The 24028-nt window shown below is 34.7% G+C and overlaps 1 protein-coding gene across 3 annotated transcripts in view; it reads left to right on the top strand.

Moving 5' to 3' along the window:
* The window catches only part of FSTL5 (follistatin like 5), a 547068-nt gene that overhangs the window by 328412 nt on the left and 194628 nt on the right, over nucleotides 1–24028 (top strand). For all 3 annotated transcript variants that reach the window (XM_060093813.1, XM_060093804.1, XM_060093793.1), the window contains exon 6: nucleotides 13823–13989. In XM_060093813.1, coding sequence (XP_059949796.1) covers nucleotides 13823–13989 — 167 coding nt within the window. The remainder of the gene's footprint in view (nucleotides 1–13822; nucleotides 13990–24028) is intronic.

The following is a 24028-nucleotide window of genomic DNA, read 5'->3' as shown; positions in this document are numbered from 1 at the left end:
GGCTCTGGACGTGCAGGCTCAGCGGCCATGGCTCACGGGCCCAGCTGCTCCATGGCATGTGGGATCTTCCCGGACCGGGGCACAAACCCGTATCCCCTGCATCGGCAGGCGGACTCTCAACCACTGCACCACCAGGGAAGCCCTATTGCCACTTTTTAAATTGTTTTCTGGTTGGATTTTTAGTTCCTCTTTTTTCTTTTATTCTTTTTCTCTCTTCCCTTGTGTTTTGGTGGTTTTCTTTATTATTTTGTTTAAATTCCTTTCCCATTTTTTCTTTTGTGTATATTTACTATAGGTTTTTTCATTGGTGGTACATACGGCCTCCTTTGTAATAAGTAGTGTGTTTTAAGTGGTAGCAATTTAAATTCATACACATTCCAAAGCTATATCTTTTATCACCCCACCCTTGTTTTATACTTTGATGACACATTTTACAACTTTTTATTTCATGCATCCCTTAACTAAATATTGCAATTTCAATTTTTACTGCTTTTGGTTTTTAACCTCCATGCTTGCTTTATGAGTAACTGATTCACTATCTTTTTTTTTATTATTATTATTCTTTTGGAGTATCCACCCCTTTACTTACATTATCTATCTGTCCTTGCATGTTGCCTAATTTTTTTAAACATCTTTATTGGAAGATAATTGCTTTACAATGGTGTGTTAGCTTCTGCTGTATAACAAAGTGAATCAGCTATATGTATACATACATCCCCATATCTCTGCCCTCTTGTGTCTCCCTCCCACCCTCCCTATCCCACCCCTCTAGCTGGACACAAAGCACCGAGCTGATATCCCTGTGCTATGCGGCTGCTTCCCAATAGCTATTTTACATTTGGTAGTGTACATATGCCAATGCCACTCTCTCAATTTGGCCCATATTACCCATCCCATTCCCTGTATCTTCAAATCCATTCTCTATGTCTTTATTCCTGTCCTGCCCTGAGGGTCTTCAGAATCATTTTTTTTTTTTTTAGATTCCATATATATATGTGTTACCATAAGGTATTTGTTTTTTTTTTCTGACTTACATCACTCTGTATGACAGACTCTAGGTCCATCCACCTCACTACAAATAACTCAATTTCATTTCTTTTTATGGCTGAGTAATATTCCATTGAATATATGTGCCAAATCTTCTTTATCCATTCATCTGTCAATGGACACTTAGGTTGCTTCCGTGTCCTGGCTATTTTGAATAGTGTTGCAATGCACATTTTGGTACATGACTCTTTTTGAATTATGGTTTTCTCAGGGTATATGTCCAATAGTGGTATTACTGTGTTGTATGGTAGTTATATTTTTTTGTTTTTTAAGGAACCTCCATACTGTTCCCGATAGGGGCTATATCAATTTACATTCCCACCAACAGAGCAAGAGGGTTCCCTTTTCTCCACACCCTCTCCAGCATTTATTGTTTGTAGATTTTTTGAAGATGGCCATTCTGACTAGTGTGAGGTGATACCTCATTGTAGTTTTGACTTGCATTTCTCTAATGATTAGTGATGTTGAGCATTCTTTCATGTGTTTGTGGGCAATCCGTATATCTTCTTTGGAGAAATGTCTATTTAGATCTTCTGCCCATTTTTGGATTCGGTTGTTGTTGTTGTTGTTTTTATATTGAGGTGCATAAGATGCTTGTATATTTTGGAGATTAAGCCTCTGTCAGTTGCTTCTTTTGCAGATATTTTCTTCCATTCTGAGGGTTGTCTTTTCATTTTGTTTATGTTTTCCTTTGCTGTGCAAAAGCATTTAAGTTTCATTAGGTCCTATTTGTTTATGTTTGTTTTTATTTCCATTTCTCTAGGAGGTGGGTCAAAAAGAATCTTGCTGTGATTTATGTCATAGAGTGTTCTGCCTATGTTTTCCTCTAAGAGTTTTAGAGTGTCTGGCCTTACATTTAGGTCTTTAATCCATTTTGAGTTTATTTTTGTGTATGGTGTTAGGGAGTGTTCTAATTTCATTCTTTTACATGTAGCGGTCCAGTTTTCCAAGTACCACTTATTGAAGAGACACTCTTTTCTCCATTGTATATTCTTGCCTCCTTTATCAAAAATAAGGTGACCATATGTGCATGGGTTTAACTCTGGGTTTTGTATCCTGTTCCATTTACCTATATTTCTGTTTTTGTGCCAGTACCATGTTGTCTTGATTACTGTAGATTTGTGGCATAGTCTGAAGTCAGGGAGCCTGATTCCTCCAGCTCCGTTTTTCTTTCTCAATATTGATTTGGAAAAGTACTGAAGGGCAATGGCGGGGAGGGAGATGAAGTTGGTCAATGGGATTTGGACAAGTCTGTCTGCTAATTGGCACTTATTGCATTTAAACTCCTACATCCTCACAGAGACTGAAATTGTGGTACCATCTTCCCTGATGGTTACATTTCAAAGGGAAAGCTCCTAGGTCCTAGAGAAAGACATTCCTGGATTATAAAACCAGCGGCAAGCTGAGAGAAGACTTACATCTCAAAGGGGCAGGGAAAGAATATACACTACAACTTTCTTAAGAAAAGGGAAGTCATTGGTTTATAATCCACACAGGTTTTGTCTAAAGGTTAGTCAAATGGAGAAAAATGGGAAGGCAGTCCTGGTCAGATCTAGGTCCCTCTGATTTCTTAGAAAGAAAGTGGTAACAGTGTTGACAAGTGTTCCTGGGAAGATTTTCATCTCAAAAGCATTTCTGCTAAGCATCTTTTTGGTTAAAATACATTTGTATTAAAATGTTCCTTATTAAAATGTAAATACTGTCTTGGAAATCAAGTTTGTTCATGGACTAGTACTGTGAATGACTTACGTGGGAAAATCAGATAGCTTTCCTTCTGGCTGAGAATGTGCCCTGGGAGTTAGTATTTCGATTGGAAGAAGAGGGGAGAAATGATCACTGTTTTACATGATAAATTTAGGGAAGTTTATAAACTTGGGGACCAGTAGGACGCCATCATCAGGGACTAAGAAATTGCATTTGGACAAGAAAAATTTAACTCACATTTGCATTTTGCATTGGACTCTAAAGGATCAACTATTGGAGTTATAATAGAAACTCATCCTTCTGTTTTTTACAGAGGACTCAAAGATAAAAAAATACATTGGTACTTTACAAACTCACCCATTGTAAATGGGCACATTTTTCACGTATTCTCTGTGTAATTATTTTATGCTTAGCGTCGACTGAAAAAAAATGCACAACATAAAATTTGAGAGTTATGTTTTATTCGGCGGACATTCTTGGGACTTCAAGCCCAGGAGACAGCCTCTGAGATAGCTCTGAGAGAACTGCTTGGAAGAGGTCAGGGAAGAGCCAGGATATACAGGAGTTTTTGCAACAAAGACCAGGTAGACAGAACATCAGAAGATGACTATTAATTAAAGAAAACCAGACATCTTGAGTTAAGGAATTTAGCACTTTTCTCTGTATGGGGAGATGCAAGAGTCCGGGCTCACTGAAATCATTCTTTTGATGTGCACCTCAGCTCTCTGGGGCCAGTATCCTGTGCTTTCTCATCCTGAGTTTCCTCAAGGTGCACCGTCCGGGCAGCCCTCATGTAATGGCTTCATGGCTGCAACATCCTTTGTTTACTGATATGGCAGGCAATATTTTAGTTCTCACTACTGTTCTGACCTAGAGAATGAGCAGAATCCAATAGATCACATTTAAATAAGTAAACCATGTTGAAGGAAAGTAAAACCATCAAAGTAGTGTTTCAACTGAGTAGGCGACTTTCTATGAAGTGCCAGCAGAAATATTTTAGACTTTGCACACCATAAATTTTCTATAGCAACTGCTTAACTCTGCCTATATAGCAGAAATCAGCCATAGACAATAGCACAGACAGTAGTAATGAATGGATATGGCTGAGTTCTAATACAACTTTATTTATAAAAGCAGGTGGTGGGCCAGCTTTGGTTCATGGATGTAGTTTGCCAAGCCCACAGCTATGGGAACATTTTCTTATCTGAAGAATGCTCTAATAGCTCAACTCTTTTACAGCCTACCTGAGTTAATGGTCTACTTGCAAACATATGATGATATGTGTGGTGTGAAAAAAAAATGAAAAGGAGACCAAGAACTAAGAATTTGTGAATAAACTTGAAAGTGACAAAAAAAAAGAAAGGCTCTCTACACAGAAATGCCTTTAGAGTTGAAAAGGGAAATTCATTAGCTGATTAGAGCTTGACTGGATAAGGAATAGCCAACTCGCTTTTTTGTAATTTTCTATTCATTTATCTTGAGAAGCTTTTTGACCTGTGCATTACAAGGGATATTCCCAGGCTCTCAGCTGACACTACTTACTAAACCTGAGGCTTTCCTACCTGTAAATGAATAAATTGGTATTCCAGGATAAACAAAAGTATCCTGTGGTTTTGATTAGCTCAGTCAATCCCCAATGGTCTAATTAATTCTGGATGAATTGTTTAAATTTGTTTCTGGATTTCCATAGCTGAGACCCAGTCTTCAGATGCTGTGAAGAGCTGCCAAAATGAACAGCTAACGTTCAGTGCCCCATCCTTCACAGCCATTTGCTGTAACATCTTAGAGGGGCTCTAACTCTGTAAAACTTCGTAGTGAAGACAAACGCTCTGGATCCCAGTTTCAGTTTTATCAGTAATAGCAGTGCATTATGACTAATAGCAGTCTTTCTTACCTGGATTGTTTTAATTAGACAAACAATGCTAAAGTCTTTTTCAGTGGGAAATGCTCAAATTCTCTTTCACTGTGTGGAATCAATAGTTCATTTATTTAGCTCTGTCTGCCTGGCTGTAATATTAAAAAATGGTGAAATTTTTTCAGTTTATTAGAGACAGAGCAAATAATGCATCGTCTGATTCACTTCTCCTGCATTATCATCCAGGGGTTTCCCAGAGATAACACAGGTTAACATTTTTTCCTCGTATCTGTAATAGCTTTTTAACAGGCCACTGAGCACACTGTTAGCATACAGGAAATGTGTATTGATTAGCTGATTGCTTTATTCAGACTGACAAATGAGGATTCACAGCAAACTCTTCATGTGGGATTGTCTCTTTCATATATCTATGCAATTTCTCATCCCAGATTACCTCATTGAACTCCATATATAAGTAATCATACTGAAACTTTAAAATAAATATTAAAGACAGCAAGAAACTTCAGTATTTTATGCATTCAGGGATTTGGATCTCAATATCAAATGTTCTCAAATCATATGATATTTATACCAATAAATCATACAGGGAAAAGATACTTGATTACTTCGACATTTCATTGATATTCTTCACAATTGTTTATAAATAGAAGAGTGATTATCATTATGTTCCATAACCTATTTTTTTTTAACATGCATATATATATAAGTTCAACCTCAAGGGTACTTAGTTTGTAGGTGAAAGTAAAACTACAGTATAAGCAGCCTAATTGGTCATGAGGCTGGGATTTTTTCTCTCATGCTTAAGTAATATCTATGAAAATTAAACCAATGAGATTTTTTTTTTTTTTTTTTGCGGTACGCGGGCCTCTCACTGCCGTGGCCCCTCCCGTTGCGGAGCACAGGCTCCGGACGCACAGGCCCAGCGGCCATGTCTCACGGGCCCAGCCGCTCCGCGGCATGTGGGATCTTCCCGGACCGGGGCACGAATCCGTGTCCCCTGCAGCGGCAGGCGGACTCTCAACCACTGCGCCACCAGGGAAGCCCAACCAATGAGATTTTATATAAGCAGTACCTTTCCCAAAGTGATCACAAGGTTATATTTATAAGCTGGGTGAACTGGTGCCTATATTAACCTACAAGCGCTTTGATAGTTCTTCACTAGTAATAGCAGCTGCAGCCTATGTGGAATTTACTAATGACTAGACACAGTCATAAGTATTTTAAAATATCATATCTTATCTTCACAATATTCTTAAGAGTTCGGTACCATCTTTATTATAAAGATGGAAAAATTGATACTTGGAGTTTAAGTCACTTGTCAAATGTCTTCTAAATAGTGTGCATTAGAAATCAAACTGGGGCAGCCATCAAGTCATGTCTCAAATCTGAGTCTTGCTGGTAATATAGTTCATGCTTTCATCCCCATGTTATGCAGGCTTCTTTGTCAGTATCATGCATCTTTTTAAGACAATTGCTTTACACATTATCCAATGATAGGGTGTTTTCTTTCTTCTCACCATTTGTGATTAAGGACCTCAACTCCTCTTTCTGTGTCCTTTTGTGGGGAAAGTTCCTATCTGATCACAAGACGTCTGGTGAAACTTCAATTATTTACTTCTTCCTTACCTAATAGTACCACAAAAAGAAAAAAAAAATTAGGGTCATTATAGCATCTAACTCTTAGATGTGAAGGTTAAATGAATCAACCACTTAAAACAATGCCTGGCAAATATTAACCATTGAGTGAATGCTGACAGTTTTCTTTTATCCTAGTCCTACAAGGAGCAATTCACTTGTAAAGAAACATTAAACTTGGTATAACATACCTTGAAATATCAATACCTTATTATTCCAGCCTATATACCTATCATGTGAAAATCATCCAGTTGTATGCACTCTTGAAGTTTTCCAAATCATAAAGTTTAAACTAACCTTACTACTTAGCGTGGCCACCAAATTCTCTGTTGGATACAGTTTTTGTTAGCTCAGGTTTCAAATGAAAACTATTCTTCATAAAGAAAGAATTATTTTTCAAGTTGTTAGTGTCATACATATCATTGAGTAAATAACCTCGTTCTTCACATACTCCAGTTTAAAATTCAACTGTATATAATTATTTGAAAGAAAGAAATTAAATTAAATGGAACAAAATGTTGAATTGTAATTGTATTATATTTGTAAGACCACAGAAGGAGTATCAAAATCATGAATAAATAAAAAGGAAAATGAGACTCATTATTGTTAACTTGTAAAACTGCTTGAAGTATTATCAGAATACAGTCCTGTCTATAATAATGTATTGCCCTTATTACAGAGTTATGAGGTGAATAAAAAATGAAATTGTAATTTTACACAAGAACATATTGCTTCATTGTTTTACAGAAAAATCTTTTATGGAAAAGTCTTTTTATTTCTTCCCATAACTTTTAAATCCCACCAATGACATAGGAAGAAATGACCTTTTTATTTTAATTACTAAATATTTTTATTTATGCTTGTGATTATAAGTCCTTCTTTCTTTCAGAACTTGTGACAAAAATCATTCCATTCTCACTTGAATTCTCAGAATTTCTTCACTAGTGGCTTATTTTCTTCAGGATAAACTTGAGATTCCTTTTTCCTATTCCTTATCAGATTTGTCTTTCCACATTTAGACTTCTCTTCTTTTTTCCTTTGTCCAGTATATTAAAGCTATCTTGAAAATGTATGCATCACTACCTCTGCTTTGTCTTTATAACACCTGAATACTCTGCCATCTCTGTGCCATAATCTAGGCTTCTACAAGGCATATGGCTAACTGGGTCCTTGGAAACAGGAGCTGACAGGGCAATTTTCTTTAGTTGAGGCTTCATTTACCAATACAGAAAGTTTATATGTGAAATTACACTCTTGTTCAAGGCATATAAGAATTCATGTTGCTTCATATTCTTCTTGACACTAGACCTAGTGATTCATACCAATCTGAAAGGTTCGGCTTAAATTTGCATCTTCCTGATTATACATATAGTTGAGCACTTTTCTAGAGTTTTCCTTAGTCACATGGTTTTACTCATTCATGGAGCATTTGTTTGAGTTTCCTGTTGGTAGTACTTTGGAACTGTCTTTTTCTTATCTACTTTTAGGAGATCTTTATTAATTCTACGTATAAGATCTTTGATAGCTTTGTAGATGGCAAGTATCTTTTCCTGCCCAGTGGCTTGCATCTTTTATCTCTTAATAGTATCTTTTGAGGAAGAGATACTCTAAATTATAATGTAGTAAAACTTATAAATCGTTTCTGTAATGGTGAGTTTTCTGTGCCTTGTTTAAGAATACTTCTCTACCATAAGATTATGAAGATATTATATCTCCATTATATATTATTATAAATATATTTATTATTATTATAAATGTTTATAATTGTACATATCATATATTATCAAGCATTCTTGAAGTAACAATGTTTAATGTTAAAGTTTAACACATATTTAAACACATATTTTTCTCTCCTTTCCTTTTTGCATCTTTAAGCTTCCATCTGAGATCATTTTCCTTTTGCCTGAAGAACATCCTTCAGAATTTATCTTAAGACGAGTTACTAGAGATGAATTTTCTTACTGATTTTTGAAAATATACTTATTTTAATATTTATGTGTATGTATAAAATTCTGATTGACTTTACTTTGTTTCATCACATAAAATATAATCCCAGTAGCATTTTCTTCCTATTTTTGCTCATTATATCGGTTGCTTAACTCTCCTTACTGCAAATGCAAGCTGTATTTTTTCATTTACATAATTTTAAGATTGCTCTGTCTTTGATTTTCTTCAATTTCACTACTAAGTGTCTAGATGTGGGTTATTCTAGCTTTTCATTTTCTTTACTTGACATTTAATAATCTTAAACTTATAGATTGGTCTCTTTCAACATTAATGGAAAATTCTTAACTACTATTTCTTCAAATATGGCCTCTGCCCAATTTTCTTTGTTTCGTTCTTCTGGGTTTCACATAAAACTATTTTTGTTAGCTTCAACTGCATTTTTAAATCTTTATTCTTCTGTTTTTTATTCCATAATATTTATTTTAATCTCTCTTTCAGTTTACTAATTCTCTTTTGTACTGTGTCTAATCTGTTCTTAATGACATCAATTTAATCTTAATTTCAGTTATCATATTTTCTACTTATATAACTCTTTCATAAACTTATAATGTTCATAGATTATATATTTAAGTTCTTTTTTAGAATTTCTAAGCTGATTTTATTTTCATAAACCTAAATTTTACAATCCTGGTGACTTTGTTATGGTTGTATGTTATTTCTCCTCATTCTCTTAATGCTGTTGTCTCTCTTTGTTTTCTATATTATCCTTCATTGTGTACTGGATATTTTATTTAAAAAATTTTTATAACAATAATTAGATGAACTAGGATGACGTTATCTTATTATAGAGAGGAAGAACTTATGTTTTATGAGACACCTAGACAAAAATAGCCTGCAGTCCACACATTCGATTGCAGAGTGAGGTGCTTTAAAGTCCTACACAGAGAGGGAGGTGGTCTAGTACTGTACCTATCCCATCTATCCCATGTCTCTAGGAATAAGAAGCCATATAGGGCATTTAGGCTGATCAATCATTTTCTTAAGGTGGAAAAATTCCCAAAGCAATGTGACTCCAGATGCAATCCCATCTCTCTAAGTTACAATTATTTTCAGGACATAGGCTAGGAAATTCCTTACTGTCTTCTTGTCTCTTTCATAGATAAGAATGAGAAAGACTATCTCTTTCATTTATTCTTTAAAATATATTATGTGTATTTAATCCAGGGTTATTTAGCATTTGCTGTTGTTTTATTTCTTCAGTGGCAGAGTTAGTCCAAATTATCTACTGCATTGTTATTGAAGAAGTTTCTAAATCTCTTTTTAATTTATTTTGTTTTATTTTTATAATACATATTATGATATAAGCATATAATAGTTTACAGATAAGCAATTAGCATAAAAAACTCTAGACGTTTTATCATAATAAGTTAGTATATATAGTGGTGTGTCTAACTTAGTTCAGATGTAACATTTATTTGGATATCACCTATTTCTTGACAGAAGACACCATCATAATTTCCCAGTTAGTTAAAGAGCTTGTCATTAAGTAATTGTGATTTTCTTATTATAAGAATAATTAATTTATTCCTTCTAGCATTCCTAAGTGTCTTTTATTGTGATGTATTTCTTTTTATTTTAATTATTATCTACTTTTAATTAGTAATTCATTTTAGTGGAGTAGAGCAGGGAACATACACGTTATTTGAAAATATCACTGATAAAATTTCTTCTAGGTATCATTCCTAAAACAGAAATTATAAGCATGATCAGATCAACAAGATTATGAGACTAGTATTTAAATAAATTAAATAAAATACTCAACATAAGTATGTACTTTGGAACTTGAAAAAATGTAGGCATCTAGAAGAACAGAATTCTGTTTATGATACATTATTTTCTTCTTATGATTTTACAGAACTGATTTTCAAACAAATTTACTGAAATCATCTTCTTTTATAAACTGGAGTTTCACAAATATTCAAAATATTTTATTCCCTTTCTGTTCTATTTTAAATTTACATACTATTTTTACCGAACTTTTTATTGCTATTTCCACCACTTAGTCACTATTGGAATAAATGCTTCATAAATACTGATGTGCAGTGTTTGAAATTTTATTCAACTACACTTGTCTCTCCAACTTCAGATTCTGCTAGAGGAGAATGCAATTTTTCATTTCTTTGAAAACAAACTCTTTATATTCCTCTAAGCCAAGTTGTGAAGGTGAGAAAGTGCAAAAAGGGATCCACAGAAAGAAAAAATTTTATTTGCCTCTTAGCTTTCCCAGGTGAGCAAACAAAAGAAGCTGCTCTGGAAATGGCACTAATAGTCTTCATAATACCAGATCAAAGGAAGCACCACAACTAGAGCTCTGATTTCTTTCCTAGAATACTTGAGAGGGCCTCCAATAAGAGGAATAATTTATAGGTCAAAAGAAGTACTGACGTGTTTCAAAAAACTCAACAATATCTGTTGTATCTAACCTATATGCTTTTACGTTTGGTCAGGACATTAGATGACTCTTGATGTCATATGATACATGTTTTTACTTAGACCTTCAAATGTACAATATCATTGGAGCTAAAAAGATAGAGTACTAAAATGATAGGTGTTATTTGTTGCACATAACTGTTATTTGTCTGTACATAACTAGCATACGATGTTTGTGAATAGAGTGCTATAGAATAAAATATGTTACCTTTAATGTGTATCTACAAAATTGTGTATTAATGATAATTGACAATGAATTAAATTTCAATACTTTTCTTTGAAACTCTTATTTCTAAACTAACAATTGTGATCACTCAAATATACACAAATGCTCAGATTCAACTGATCTTACCTCTTAAATTCAGTTTTAAATTAGTTTACAGATTAATTCATAGCTATTGTTCCAGGTTGTTAATGTATCTCTAGAAATAATCACCATTTTTCTCTGAAATTTATAAATGTGACATGTTTTATAAACATTTAATCCATTAAAGCATATTGAATGACATTAGAATATAGGAATAAAAATGTTTAACATGTGTGATTTTGTGAAACTAAATCTTAGTCTGGTAATAACTATAAGAAAGACTAGTCAAGATGAGCATGACAATTCTGTAAGTAAAAGAAATCTTACAGCTAAATGTATCTGAGAAAAGGACCACTTGATTTTGAAGAATAACAGGTAAATGTAATTGGTTTTGTAGATGTAGCTCAATATAATACATTAAAGAAAAGGTGAAGCATGCAGGAAAAAAATTCTATAGACTTTTTGAAATACATATTATTTAATAGCATGTATTACTGAGATAATTTAAAAAATCATTTAAAAATGTAACCTCCAAATTAACATATAAGTTTTTACTGTGCATGTTAATATTTCCCGGGTGAATAGTAATTCTTATTTCTAATTAAGCATCCTCTCAAAGGATGTCCATTTTACAAGGATGTCCCACATAATGTTATGCCAAATCTCAGCATTTATTCTAAGATGTTCATATTATCTAATTAGCATTGTAATGTATAACTACCAAAAGCACAACTACTCTAAAAGGCCTGGGACCTAATACCAGGTGCAGAAGGTTAGTGAAAACATTCCAAGGTGACTTAGTACCAATTGTATTTCTAAATGTCAGAATAGCCAATGCTAACATGCCGTTTTTTTTAAAATAGATGCCTTATTATCTTGTACGTGATTTTATGAGGAAACAGAAGCTGAAATTCAGGAATGTTAATGGAAATTATTAATAATTCTTATTTGGTACCCTACATGATGTTATTACTTTTATAGTTTTCTCTCTTCCTGTAAGTTTGTAATATTAAAGAAAAAGACATAAAAAAAACACTGTGCCTGCAAATTTCAAAAATTTCCTATGCCTAATTGGTCAAGTATGTTTTTTTAGTAATTTTATATAAATATATATAACAGAATGGGTATTAAAGAAAAGAAGATTGAACACATTCCTTGTGGTCTTCTTACTCAGGAAACATTGAAATACAATGTGAATATGGAAATATCCTTAGGAAAAATTAAATTGTCAATACAAAAGACTGACCAAGATTTTTGTTCCCCATTTCTATTATTTCTGTTAGTTATGTAAAATCAAAAGAATATATTGAACTGAGTCTCTCTCATAGGATTTTGAAATTTCAAAAGATTGCCTACCCCACCCTTTGACAACGCAAACCAATGATGACTTAAATAACTTGGCTTTTAAAGACAAGATCCTGTATAACAGAATATAAGGGTCAATCTCCTTCTGCTTATTTTTATCAGATAATGGTGAGGAGCATCAACACTTACCAAGTGCATGTAGGGATTCTATGTTCAATCCCGGCCTTCTGAGACAAAAAATTGTGACATTTTTTGACATTAGAGTTTGTGGTGGTACCAAAAATTCAAAGAACTTTTTGTTGAACAGTTATAGCCTATAAAAATCATTTGATTAGCATTTCTCTTCCTCCTTAAGAGGAAGATAGGATTCAGAAAGAGAGAAAAAGAAGGTCAAATAATGAAAGGGAAGAAGAGGGATTTGTGGAGGATACAGCTCTGATTGTACCTGATCATATTTATTGCAAATTAAAAGCCACCACTTTGGACAGTCAACCCCTCCATCATGAAAAATATCATCAACCACAACAAAGGAACAAGTGACAATTATGGTCTCCCCACCCATATGGAAATTTCAGTGAGAATAGTGATTTTGGTATTTCTCACCTGGCTGAGACTGAGCAAAGTCACAATGCAAGACTCCAGCATAATATAGAAACAATAGTGTCTCAGTGAGTGTCAGTTGAAAACTAAAGGGCAGTTGTCACACGGGTAAAGACTGGTGGGATTATCCCAGGCATCTCTGGTGACCATGGACAATCATGTAAATGTCATGGTTCATTCCCAAGATTGGTGAGGACTGTCTGGAAACAGGAAAGAGGATCCAGATTACAAAGTATATTTCCTGCTGTGGCATCATTACTAGGAGAAATGTGTTTAATGGTTATTTAAAAATATATTTAACTTTAAAATTTAAGAATAAGGAAAGGACTGTACTGGACCCACACTGTCTGATAAAGGCAACTGACAGAATTTCAGGAATTTGCTGTTTGGTTGGTGAACTTCAGTTTTTCCTCCCTCAACTTCTCAAATAAATCTCATTCCTTTAGAGTCAGTTTATGTTCCCCAACACAGTGATGCATTTTACCCATTCAGCTATGCTAGTGTTCTCTGAAGCCAGCCAGCAATGATCTCACCTCACCCACAATATAAATCTATCAGTGAATAAACAGCATCATTTTTATTTCAATGCCAATGACACACTACATGTTGATTTGGCAGTTAAATAATTTCTCTCTCTTCTGGGTGCAATCTGCCAGGCTTATTATAACTCTACTTCTGATATTCATTTCACGTTTAATAGTGTTTTGCCTCATGCGGATGCCTGTCAATCAATTAAATTGAAATGTCATTCTGACCTTTAATTGGAAACAATTTATCCTTTTTTCATTTCATCACAAGCTTTTTCCATCTTATACAAATTAAAAGCCTTAATTACTTGTATTCAGAAACTTTATACTAATTAACTTTACAAAACTACATGCTCATCCACACTCCTGATACTGTCTTTACAGAGGTTATCCAGCTGAGTCTGCCTGAAGATCAGAAACTAAGCATCACAGCAGCAACTGTGGGACAGAGTACAGTTCTGAGCTGTGCCATTCAGGGAGAACTCAGACCTCCGATCATCTGGAAACGCAACAATATTATTCTAAACAACTTAGATTTGGAAGACATCAATGTGAGTACATAAATAGAGACTGTGTATGATTTGTGTATTTCACATGATATACTCTAGACTTTGTGAAGTCTGAGGAGCTTAATGAAATAAGATGTAGAATTGAAGAGAAGTATTGGAACATTTTCATATCCATTCTCCTGTCTGGGAGGCACTTATAGATCATTTGAAATTATCCAAATCACTTGTTTAAGCGTGGTAAGCAGGTTATATACCATTGTGTTGGTGAGATCACAGAAACTTAAACCATAAAGGTCTGGCTCTAAGAATTTCTATAATTACCAACAATGAATCTCTACGTATTTGCTCTTATAGTTGAGCAACAGCCTATAGCTTATGAAGTGTTAAAGTGGGTAAAGGAAGTTTTTGCTTCAAATACTTCATAATGTATTACAAATAATGAATCTTAATAAAACAAATAAATGATTTATTTTTCTGGAATGAAAGGACATGTTCATCACTCAGGTTTATTCCTAGAGAATCAGAATCTAAACGCAAAGAGTGTACAGCCCAACAGGTGAAACAAAGGCTGAACAAACTCCAGGGAATTAATTTCTTCCTTCCATGCTTTCTGTTGAAAATGAGCATGAAGAAGTGAACATCATCTTAGATAATGAAAAGAAGTAAATATCGTATGTTATGGGTTGTCTGTGGAAATGAGGTGGGAGAATCCTTTACCTTAGTGATCTTGGGTTCTATAATGTCTTTGCATATAGATTTTAGATATTCTTTACCGTCACTCAAGAAAGCCATCACCTATCCACTAATTCTTTGCTGCTTCATAAAGAACCCCTAAAACACAAGCCCAAGAGAGTCACTCTTATTTGTTACATTTTACTAATATTCTTGTTTAATGTCCTTGAATGCTTCCAAAAAGAAAACTTCTCCATTTTAGATTTTTTTACTTCTATTAAAATTTTTCTAAATTTGCTTACATCTGGGAAATTTCCTCAGAGTATATGGAGAATAATGTTTAATTCTCCAAGATATCAAGAACATTGTGCCATAGAACATTCATTTATTAGTTCTAACAGGTTTTCAGTGGAGTCTATAGGGTTTTCTATATATAGTATCAGATGATCTACAAATAGTGGCAATTTTACTTCTTCCTTTCCAATTTGGACTCCTTTTGTTTCTTTTTCTTACCTAGTTGCTGTGGCTGGTATTTCCAATAGTTTGTTGAGAAAAGGAGGCTAGAGTGGGCATGCTTGTCTTATTTCTGACTTTAGAGGAAAAGATTTCAGCATTTCACTGTTGAGTATGATGTTAGCTGTAGGTCACATATGGCCTTTATTGTGTTGAGATATATTTGCTCTATTCTCACTCCGTTGAGAGATTTTATGTTTGTTTTCATCTTGTATGTCTCTAGGAATTTATCCATGTCTTCTACGTTGTCCAATTTGTTAGTTGTATCATTATTTATAGTAGTATTTTATGATCCTTTGTATATCTCTGGTATCAGTTGTAACAACTCCCCTTTCATTTATACTTTTATTCATTTGAACTCTTTCTCTTTTTTTCCCTAAGTGAGTCTAGCTAAAGGTTTGTTGATTTCATTTATCTTTTCCAAAAAACAACCCTTAGTTTCATTGATCTTTTCTATTTTTTTTATTTTTAGTATCTACATTGTTTATTTCTGCTCTGATCTTTATTGTTTCCTTCCTTCTAATAACTTTGGAGTTTGTTTGTCCTTTTTTTCCAGTTCTTTAACTTTTAAGAATGGACTGTTTATTTCAGATTTTTCTTGTTTCTTTAGGTTGTCTCTAGAACCTTTGTGGCTGTCTTATCAGCCCAATTTATTTTTGATAGGTTCAGTTGTTGAGGTCATGCCAAGCCTTGTCAGTGTTTCACATGCAGGGATCTTTGTCAGCTGCTAGTTTTAGGCTAATTGAATACTAGACACTCAGGTAGCAGCTTTTAAAATATGCAAATATATACAGTCCTGTGGGACTACCTCATAACCCCTGCTGGCCTCCAGATTAGGTGATTTGAAGATTTTCCCTTGGAGAGAGTTGAGAAAACCAGGGCTCCAGATGAGTGTATAAGGTCCTTTCTGGAAAGTACCAGTGAGCTGTAGCAAGGCCAAAGGAGAGCACAAAGATGGCATCCCCAGCCTACATTCTCTGAGAGCTCCTTTGCAGCCTCTACATGTGTGGTAAACCTGAAGCCTGCCCCCTCAAGCCTGTCCCTCAAGCTCCAGGACAAGTAAAGGGACCTTTGTCACAGAAAGTCTGAGGGTGTCTGTGTTGTGACCTGGGGGTTGTAGCCTGCCAAAAACAGTTCCTCCAATCGTTTCAGTCCTGTGGCGGCCAGAAATATAGGCCCCCTTGGCCACACAAGCCTGATGCTCAAGGGGTGTCCCCTGTGTGGACTGTGTGTGTCCGCTGGCTTCAGTGGGGCCACAGAGGATCCTGGGGTTGGAGTCAGCAGCCAGCTTCAGCAGGATCACAGGAGAGTTTGTGGGTGGGACAAAGCCACAAACTTCAGTGGGGATTTAGAGGGGGGCCGGGCTGGGGTAAGCCCACTGCCTGCAGCAGGGCCACATTAGGCTCAGGGGTGGCGTGAGATCATTGCCTTCAGTGAGGCTTTGGGAGAGTATCTAGTTGGGTCAAGCCAGCCAGCACTAGCAAGATAGAGGGAGTACAGAACCTGGTGCCCACCAGTGCTGGCTATACCAAGTTGGAGTGAGAGAGCAAAAATGGCACCCACTAGTGCCTCCATCCCCAGAGGAAGCCCCAACAAACTCCTGTACCTCAGGAGGCACTGTGAGATTAGCTAGTAAATCTCCTTCACATGTCTTCTAGGCATTTTTCAAATTGGTGTTTTCGCACTGGGTCCTGGTGTAAGTGAGTCTGTACATGAGCCCTTTGAAAACAGACTCTCCATTCCCCAGAGCCTTTTGGGTCGCCTGAACATAAGCCCCACTGGTTTTCAAAGCCGGACTTTTGGGGGCTCATCTCTCCAGTGCACATTCCCAGGTTGGGAGTGTCTGAGATGGGGCTCAAACCCTTCCGTCCTCAGGGTGAAGTCTGTAATTATGAGTTTCCTCCTGCTCCCGGCTTGCTGCACTGGGTGTGTGACATTTGTGGGAGACTGTCTCTGCCTCTTCTACTATCTCGAGGTGGTCCTTTATTGTGGAGAAGCTTTTCAGCTAGATTTCAGCTGTTCTTCACAGGGAATTGATCAACCTGTAACTATAGAATTGGTATGCTTGTGGGGAGAGGTAAGTTCTATGCCACCATCTTAAACCACTTTCTGCATTTTATCTTTTGTTTTCTATTTTCATCCTTACTATCAAGCTTACCACTGTTATTTTAAAGAAGCCTATGTATTCTATGATACTTTTGTTTGAATACCTCAAATTAAGCTCATTTGAATTGTTTCAAGAATGAGGGGGAGTACGTACTATGTAAGTCTTATGATGATATTCACAGAGATATAGTCTGTGGACAACTTGCAAAAGTGGACATATTCTTGTGCATGGATCATGTAAATTATTTTGCTTACTTTCTTATTCTTGACTGTTCTAGAATCTTGAAATTTCCAGAAAAAATGATTATAAGTAAGTTAGAGCTCTAAAATATATATAAATGTTAGATGAATTCTGGCATCAATAAATTAACTTTTACTGGATGAAGTTATTTTGGATACATTTCATAGAACAGATAAATATTGAGAACTTAAAAAAATCACACTTCCAATATTGAGAAAGTTTCAGTTTCATTTCAAGGCATACTTAATTAAGTTAAACAAGCATTCATAATCTATAGTGTACACAAAACTACCAGCCTTTCAAATAAAGCTGCACAGAATATCCAAAGATGTCTTTGAAAACAGGAATATTTATTCAACTTCCCAATATGCTTCTGGTGTTTTCATTAAGTGCTATGCCATCACCTGTCAAATTATCTGAATACATCTAATTGCCTTTACCAATATAACTAAAATGTGAAATAAAACAGTTATAAAATCTCACTGGTGTTTTCTTTATATTTATTTCTGCTTAAAGTCTGCTAAAATAAAGACTTCAGCATATAAATAAACTATATATTGTATACATATATCAGCACTGTCTCTGGTGGACATCTGACATGATTTTTGGTCACCCAACACCTTTTGAACACCTCTTTGAATATTCTGGCAATGCTTTGATTTTTGCTAACCCCAAGGTGGAAACCAAAATCTTACTTAATCCACCTTCTCCCAGTTAGGAAGCCGATATGTGAATAAGGCTCTAATAAAGAGGATGCTGAGCAAGATTTCCTGTTATAAGCAAGAACAGGGGAATGCAGGTGCTTTTCAGAATCCACTCTCTCCACCCATCCTTCCTGGTGAGTGTTGTGGCAGCAGGATCCCACTTTCAAGGACATCAGTGACAAAAGCTCTGCAGTTGGTCAGTGTTCAGCTTCAGCAGGGTCTCCAGTTGGCCAGTCTCAGTATGTGGCTTGTGCACCTTTTCTGGCTTCTCATTCCCTAAGCTGACATGCTGACATCCTGTTTATTCTATGACCTTCCTAGTATCTTTATTAAACCCCTTTCCTGCTTAAAACTAGAAAAATATGTTCTATTGTTTGCCACTATGAATGTTGTCATATTTTTGAATTTAATGTTAAGAAATATCTGTTATTATATCTCCTTAAATTGTATTTTCAATTGTTCTATGTGGATTTATGACATGTTGAAAGATCAAGATAATCTTACTATAGTAAAATACATTTTACTTTGTTTATAAGCAAAAAAGACTTTCAAAAATTCAGATATGAGTCAGTTTTTATACCCTGTTAGTATACTGTCTATTTTCACAAAAGTGGGTTTAATGTCTATTAAATTGTGTAAAGTTAAATTTATAGTGTTTTTTAAGTCAAAGGGAATCAGTAACAATTTGCAATATTCTTTCTGATTACTTAATATATATAAGATAAAATTTAGTATTTATTTACCTCCTCAATATATGAATACCTTTTGATTGCAAAAGATTAAATATAGAGATATTTTTTAAAAAGCATAATTACCCCTCACCTTTTATATCCACTTACTCCTATTCTCAGGTGAAGAAGTTCTGTGAGAACATTTTGAATCCCCTCCCCATGCATTGCAAAGATAATTTTGTTTATTTAATAAGATATATTCATATTAGTTCTTATTACCTCACTACCTCATTATCTCATTAACCCTAAAAACAACTCCATGAAGCAAGAAATGAGTCCCCATTTACACATGCGGGGATTTATGCTAAGAGAGTTGTTCACTGCAGGTTGGTAAGCTATTAAGTGGTGCACCTGGGATGTTTACATGGCCTGATTTACTCTACATCATGAGCTAAACCATTGCATGTAAGTGAGAAGCTCTGTAGCTGCTGCCTTTTGTAAAATGTATCCCAAATAATTCTGGCTCCTATATATTACAAATAGATGTGTTATACTCTGCTATTTTGTGTGGGATTGATTCATGATCAGTTGATGTTTGAAGACTTTCATTTTGCCTGTCTTCTGTTTTGCACCAAATGATTAAAAAGGACACCACAGAAATACTGGAAGAAGGATTATACAGAGGTTTGCAGCATGGGCTGGGGATTCAGACTATCTGGATTCCAATTAATATAAAGTCTCTTGGGAGTGATGTGCCTTCGAGCAACTTATTTAACCTCCCTGTGCCACAGCTTCCTTATCTGTGAATTGAGTATACCAATAAAATGAACTCATTTTTGTGTGAGAGCTGATGAGATAAGGTATTTTACAGCTGATAACACTAGATGAAGTACATTGTAAATGTTCAGTTGAACCAGGTTCTTTGTTTTTTCTTCTCTCTCCTTCTCTTCCTCCTCCTCCCTCTTCCTCTTTCTTCTCTTCCTCCTAATATATGTTTCATGGAGCACAGACACACCCAATGTGCCTGAAAGAATGTGAATTCAATGTAAGTCACATATAGCAATAAGGGAGTTTGAGAACTTGCAGAAACTGCCAGAACAAAATTGTATCCAATTATAGCCTCTGAAATTGGAAGATTTTTTCTATTCAATGAAGCTTTAAGATCATGCTGTTATATCTCCACATTAGCAATCTTGTATTAGTCCCTGATTTAAAGATATTCCAGGGCTTCCCTGGTGGTGCAGTCATTGAGAGTCCGCCTGCTGATGCAGGGGGCATGGGTTCGTGCCCTGGTCCGGGAGAGACCACAACAGTGAGAGGCCCATGTACCACACACACACACAAAAAATTATGTCATACCAACCTAGATTCCAATTCTAGTTTTGCTACTTATTAGTTGTATGTTCACAACATACTGATTGAAGCTCAAGCTTCTGTCTCTTCATCTACAAAGAAGGGATTATTACAAAATTCAAGGACATATAACAAGTGCTCAATAAAGTACACACTATTTTCATATCACTGAGTAGCTTGATTCAATATGGTATTGTTGATCATGTTGAATAACAAAGCCCCATGAAAATATTATTTCTCTGAAAATAACCTAATGTAATAAATATTACAATGAATTTCAACAACTTTATAGGTAGGCTTGTTAGATAAAATGCAGAACTTCCAGGTTAATTTGAATTTCAGATATATGATAAATCAATTTTTACTGTATGTACCAAACTTTACATGGGATATACTTATATAAAAATCATTCTTTTCTCTCTGAAATTCAGCTTTAATTGGGTGTCATATTTTATTTGTTAAGTCTGGCACTCTATTTCCATGAAACTCAAATTGGTTTGAATATGGCGTTAGGCTACTCTCCTAAAAATGTTACTGTGGCTTATATCACTGATATGAAATGTTTGAAATGCTGAAAGTTCATGTGAAATGAAATCCCGGGCTTTGTAGATTCCTTTCGTTCTCTCATTTTTAGTATTTGTTCTGGGATTTTTGTTTTCTACATCTATCTAACCTGTATTAGTAATTGTGTCCAGCACCTAGTAGAAGACTGGAAAAAACAGTGGATTAAATGGATAGCAGTTTATTCTTTAATAAAATATACTGTCCACAGCTGACATGATTGCTCCTTGAGGCATTTGGAACTCAACCTCCTATTTTTTCTGACATTCCAAGAGCATGGCTTTTGTCTCCAAGAGCATTTCAGGACTCAAGAGGGCCATAGGAGCTCCAGTCACTAGTCTATATTCTATCAACCTATAATTCAGGCTCATAGTATTACGAAGCAGGTGAAAGATGAACGGCACTTATTCCTGGAAGTCCCACACTGTTTATAGGTCACTGATGTGCCATAATTGCAATAACTATACCAGGGAGGCTGGTAAATACAGTTGTTTAGCTGGGCATACTGCTTAGCCTTCTGTTACAAAAGAGGACCAGGAGAACAATCTCCAGTTCTCTTTACAAGTCCATGTAAGAGGATATAAGATGTTTTACTTACACTCTGTCTTTCTGCATTGATTACATATGATTATCCCTCTGAATTCAAATTTGAACAACTCTGTATACTATTTAAGTTCCTTCTGTAGTTGTATCAGCTTTCAATTTATTTCTTTGGTTGTTTTGCTTTGTAAACCTTTCCTTAAATATTCTACTAACTTTTTTTGCATTCAGTCTGATGATTTTTCCTTATGATCACCCTTAAGATTGTTCTATCCCTGAAATTTATTTGAAGTGATTCTCACCATGTACAGTTGATCTCCATTTAAAGCAAAGCATGCAAAGAAAAATCATGGAAAATAAAAAATTTTAAATGAACATTTTAATTCAAATCAGGATACAATTGTTGGTGTGGCAGCTTGTCATATTAGTTTTTTTTTTCTTTTTTTTTTGGTAGATCTTTATTGGAGTATAATTGCTTCACAATACTGTGTTAGTTTCTGTTGTACAACAAAGCAAATCAGCCATATGCATACACACGTCCCCATATCCCCTCCCTCTTGAGCCTTCCTCCCACCCTCCGTATCCCACCCCTCTAGGTCATCCCAAAGCACTAAGCCCATCTCCCTGTGCTATGATGCTGCTTCCCACCAGCCAACTATTTTACATTCGATAGTGTATATATGTCGACTCTACTCTCACTTCACCCCAGCTTCCTCCTCCCACCTCAAGTCCTCAAGTCCATTCTCTATGTCTACCTCTTTGTTCCTGCCCTGCAACTAGGTTCATCAGTAGCAATTTTTTTTTTTTTAGATTCCATATATATGTGTTGGCATACGGTATTTGTTTTTCTCTTTCTGACTTACTTCACTCTAAAATCTAGCATTAAAAAAAACCTACTCTGAAAAAAAAGAATAGATATATAAGTTGTGAGAAAAAAAAAAAAACCTACTCTGGTCTAGAGTAGGTTTCTTTTAATGCTAGGTTTTCTAGTACATTGTTGATAAAACTAGCACTGGAAGATAACATATCAAAGCATAATAAATAAAATGTTCTCTATATGTCTGGATTCTTAAAAGCCATTAAATGCTTAATAAGGAATATTATACCTTATTCTGGTAAAAAATGTTTCAGAATATGTACTGTACTTCAAATTTACAAGTAAAATCCCTAAATCTTATTTATTCCCCAGAGATGGAAAAGACTCTGTTACTTAATTTTAATGTCTAAAGCAGTGTGAAAATACAAATTTTGCCTTTAACTGTGTGACTTTTAAAGTTCTTATATATATATGAAAGGGACAATTTAACCCTTTAGGCTATTCATTGATAACAGAGCACAAATTATATAAGACCAATTAAAATAATTTAATTAGTAAGTTTTCTTTATAACTTTTTAAAACTCTAAAGTGTGTGTTCTAATATGGGACATATTAGACAATACCATCAAAACTAGTTATTTGAAAAGAAAGAAACTGACTTTTTTCTTCTCTAGACTATAAACAATCTATTTATTTTTCCCCTTCACTAAAAATATAGACATTTAATGTTTGTAATATAATACATCATTAATCATGTAATTTTTTATCACTATTTCTTTTTTCACATAAGCCTGAGGCTATTGTGGATCTTAAAATCCAAGTGAAATCAGAGAATATTTATGATTCAAAACCTTCCAAGCCAAATCAAGCAGGGAGTTTTAACATGGCTGAGGACATTGAATTTCTTCCACACACATACAACATGCAATATGCATTCATCTTTCACTTAAATATATGTTATGCAGGTTCAATACTAATTGTTAACTTGGTGAAATTGCCTGTGATCATAAATATTGCCTAACAGTATGCTGTTTTATAAAGAATATTGTTCCTAAATTACTTTTTTTCTGCTGATATAATAGAGCACTGCATTTTACAATTCACTTCTCAAAGAATCTTAAAATCAGTCATTTAAAAAATATTTTTGAATATATTTGGCCAGATTCCTTTGGAACTTACTCTTGCAAATAGCAATGTATAAAGATAAAATGTCCATGTCTGAATGAGTAGACAAATATTCACATATCAGTTTGTTGAGTACTTGATATATATATATATTTTAATTTTAGGTTCAGTTTTCAAAATTATAGACGATCACATTATTTAAATAAATTTGTGAGGAATAGTAATATGGAAACAGAACTTCACTGTGACATTTTTCCTTTCAGTAAGATCAATGGCCATATAACTATATAGATTCTTAACGTGATGAAGCTTGTTTTTTCAATGTTTTCTTCATTATTATGTCTCTGAATCTAGGGCTTCAATTACTATGTTTAAACTGATACATTCCAGATTATAGTTCTACTTTCAATTTCTCTTCTGAGTAATATTTTCTTCATTTGAATGTGCAAAATTCAAGGCAATATTTCTACCCTAAAACCTACAACATTTGTGTGTTTTCTATTCCATGTAAATATAGTCAACAACTGAGTTCCTGTTGGATTTCTCTCTCAATTTTGCCCTCAAATCTAATATGTCACAAAACCTTGTGAATTTAACTTTTTATTTATCTTAAATCTATTCTGTCATCTCATTTCCACTATGGCTGCCTTAGTTTAAGCTCTTATCAATTATCACCTTCAAACTTTATCTTTGTCTACTGAGACTGCCCTTTTACTCATAATAGCTTCATAAAATTTACATCTGGACATTTCACTTTCCTCTTTACAACCCTTTAATG

Source organism: Mesoplodon densirostris, chromosome 1 (genome assembly GCF_025265405.1).
Source record: "Mesoplodon densirostris isolate mMesDen1 chromosome 1, mMesDen1 primary haplotype, whole genome shotgun sequence".
Classification (NCBI taxonomy): domain Eukaryota; kingdom Metazoa; phylum Chordata; class Mammalia; order Artiodactyla; family Ziphiidae; genus Mesoplodon; species Mesoplodon densirostris.
The sequence above is the reverse complement of the archived record's forward strand: the minus strand, read 5'-3'. Positions and strand labels throughout refer to the sequence as shown.